General features: G+C 48.0%; 1 protein-coding gene across 1 annotated transcript in view; it reads right to left on the reverse strand.

Annotated features, from left to right (window-relative positions):
- LOC122383197 (transmembrane protease serine 9-like) overlaps positions 1-2,267 on the reverse strand; it is a 16,588-nt gene extending 14,321 nt beyond the window's left edge. Inside the window, exon 1 of the mRNA XM_043369361.1 lies at positions 2,074-2,267. Coding sequence (XP_043225296.1) covers positions 2,074-2,173 — 100 coding nt within the window. The 5' untranslated portion in view covers positions 2,174-2,267. The remainder of the gene's footprint in view (positions 1-2,073) is intronic.
- Positions 2,268-2,469: the final 202 nt, after the last annotated feature.

Genomic DNA, 2,469 nt, shown 5'->3' on the forward strand with positions numbered 1-2,469 from the left:
ATCTGTCACGTGAAAGGTTCGCCGGTGGGTGGTGGGGTCTGGGTGGGATAGGCGAGCTGGTGGATGGTGGAGTCTGAGAAAGACGAGCTGCTGGATCGTGGGACATGAGGAAGGCGATCCAAGTGAGACAGACGTGGATTGAGGGAGGTGGGTCATTTTAGGAGCGCTAAAAGAACTTGAGGAAGACGTCCTGATTTGAGACGGGCGAAGGGACGAGAGGCAGACAGATGATTATAGACGGAGAGACGTCAGGTGAGCAGGCGGTAGCTCGGAGCGAAGTGAGACTCTCCGTCAGACTCCACCGGACCCGTGTATGCGTCGGCCGGTTGGACCGGCAGAGGAAGCCGCCAGTGTTCCGGCAGGTTACCGATACAAATCACCGCTGCGCCTCGATAAGGTTTTAAATTAAAGACATCACAACGCACTTGCCCATTTTAAGTGTTTTGAGTATTAAGAAATAGAGTTACAAAACACTGCCACTAACTGTTTAAGGTGTGATTGCAAATAGTGGTGATTGCAAATAAAAAGGCTTGGATTCGTTTCCAGGATGCAGTGCAGCCAATTTTGGTATTAAGTAGCTCAAATCAACCTTTTGACTCAATAATAAAGGGTCTGTTTTCCTGACCTTGTCTTGCTCATCCATTTAGTAATTTCCGGAGCGGAGTGATTCAGCTACTCTGGCTCGGTTTAACAGCGATGAATGATTGGTAGGTAGCTACCGTTCCAATGCATCGTAAGTATTTTAGGGAGCAGGCTTACAGCCTGTGACATTTATTATTTTATTCTGCTAATAGCTAAAACTTACATCCGGTCATCGTTAAAAGCTCGACGATTCTTTACTAGGATGAATATACTAATACCTACAAAGCTGTCAGGAAAAGCCTCAATTTTTTTCTTAAGCTATCAACTGTGGCGTTATATAAACAAACAAACGAGCATTAAAGTTCATCATTAAAGCTCAATAATAAGCTACCTTATCGAGTAACTATATTGCTGGCCTAAATTTAAATCCATCGAAATGAACAAAATGTTATTATTCTATCAAACTGATCTGGGAATTATGCCTACGCTGAAACTAGCATCCTGCTTTGCATACTCGACTACTCTGCAATTACGAGTTCATTATGCATGCCTTAATGGTTTTATTTCCAGCAAGAGAAGTCACTCGCCATTTGCAAAAACAATTAAACTCAAAACGAGTCGATTTGTCCAGTGTTTAATCTCTTGTCCCTTCTAGCGTGCACCATACAAGCCATCCGATGCAAAGTAGGTGCGAACGGCCTGCCAACGAGTCGCCTAAACTGCATAACGTCAAATATAATACTGTTTTGCCATAATGGCTGACTGTGTGCCAAATTTGTAGCTCACGATCACCAAGCATCCTACTTCAATATTAGTCACACTTCAATATTAAGTATAGGGATGCTATGATCACTGCTTAGTCTGCTTTAGAACATAGCGCCAGATCATTGCCATGTTTTTTATAGGCAAATTTCTATAGACAATAATAGATTTTCAGATACGGCGGTTTGAAAATTTCATTATTTTAGGATCAATATTATTCACACAATTCAGTCGCTTTTCCTGACCCATAGCTCAGTTGGTAGAGCGTTGGACTCCCGGTAGTGAGAGCCCGGGTTCGAGTCGCTCCGGCGCTCGGTATTTGAGACTCCTGACGGGGATGGTCTGCGGCCTTGCAGTGGGAGCAGCCACAGCCAGTAGAAGTCGGTGGAGTGGAACAGGCCGTATCCGGATTTGATGGATACGGATTACTTTGGCATCTAAATTGTCCCGTCACCTGGCATTGCGTGACCAGACGGTAGGGTCGGGGTCTGCGCACAAGCCTCTGCTTAGCGTGGGCTCCGGCTCTGTCAATTCGTCCATTCAAACATTAGAGCTAACTTTTTTCTAACCTTATTTGATTAAGAATGACTTTTCTATTCATCCTTATCACAAAAAATATGTCTGTAAACATCAGCAGCATCACATTTACTTCCAGCAATCATGCATAATTTTATGTGCCGCATTAACCACTGCACCCTCTCACCATTTCCCACCGTTCCCGATGCTCACCTTCCACGACCACGGCGTCATCCGTCTCGAATCTGTAGAGGTCCACGGTGGCGGCGGCGGCCACCGAGGCCAGGCACCAGGCGGTCACCGTTCTCAGCATGGCGGCGCACCTCTGACGGCCGGCAGGGGTGTCTCAGAGTGGGTGTCGGCGTGCCGTGCTGCCGCGACGCTCACCGCGGAGCTACTGAGTGACGGCGCGCCGGCCGGCCCCAGCCGGAGCCGCCGCCGCGGCTGACTCCCGCGCCTCGGGCATTTTCGGCGAGCACGACGGACGGAGAGCACCCCATCAGAGGTGAGAGAATAGTATCACAGCTGAGGGAGCACCCCATCAGAGGTGAGAGAACAGTAGCACAGCTGAGGGAGCACCCCATCAGAGGCGAGAGAATAGTAGCACAG

The sequence above is a fragment of the Amphibalanus amphitrite genome, unplaced genomic scaffold (genome assembly GCF_019059575.1).
Source record: "Amphibalanus amphitrite isolate SeventyFive unplaced genomic scaffold, NRLGWU_Aamphi_draft 000158F_arrow, whole genome shotgun sequence".
In the NCBI taxonomy this organism is placed as follows: Eukaryota; Metazoa; Arthropoda; class Thecostraca; order Balanomorpha; family Balanidae; genus Amphibalanus; species Amphibalanus amphitrite.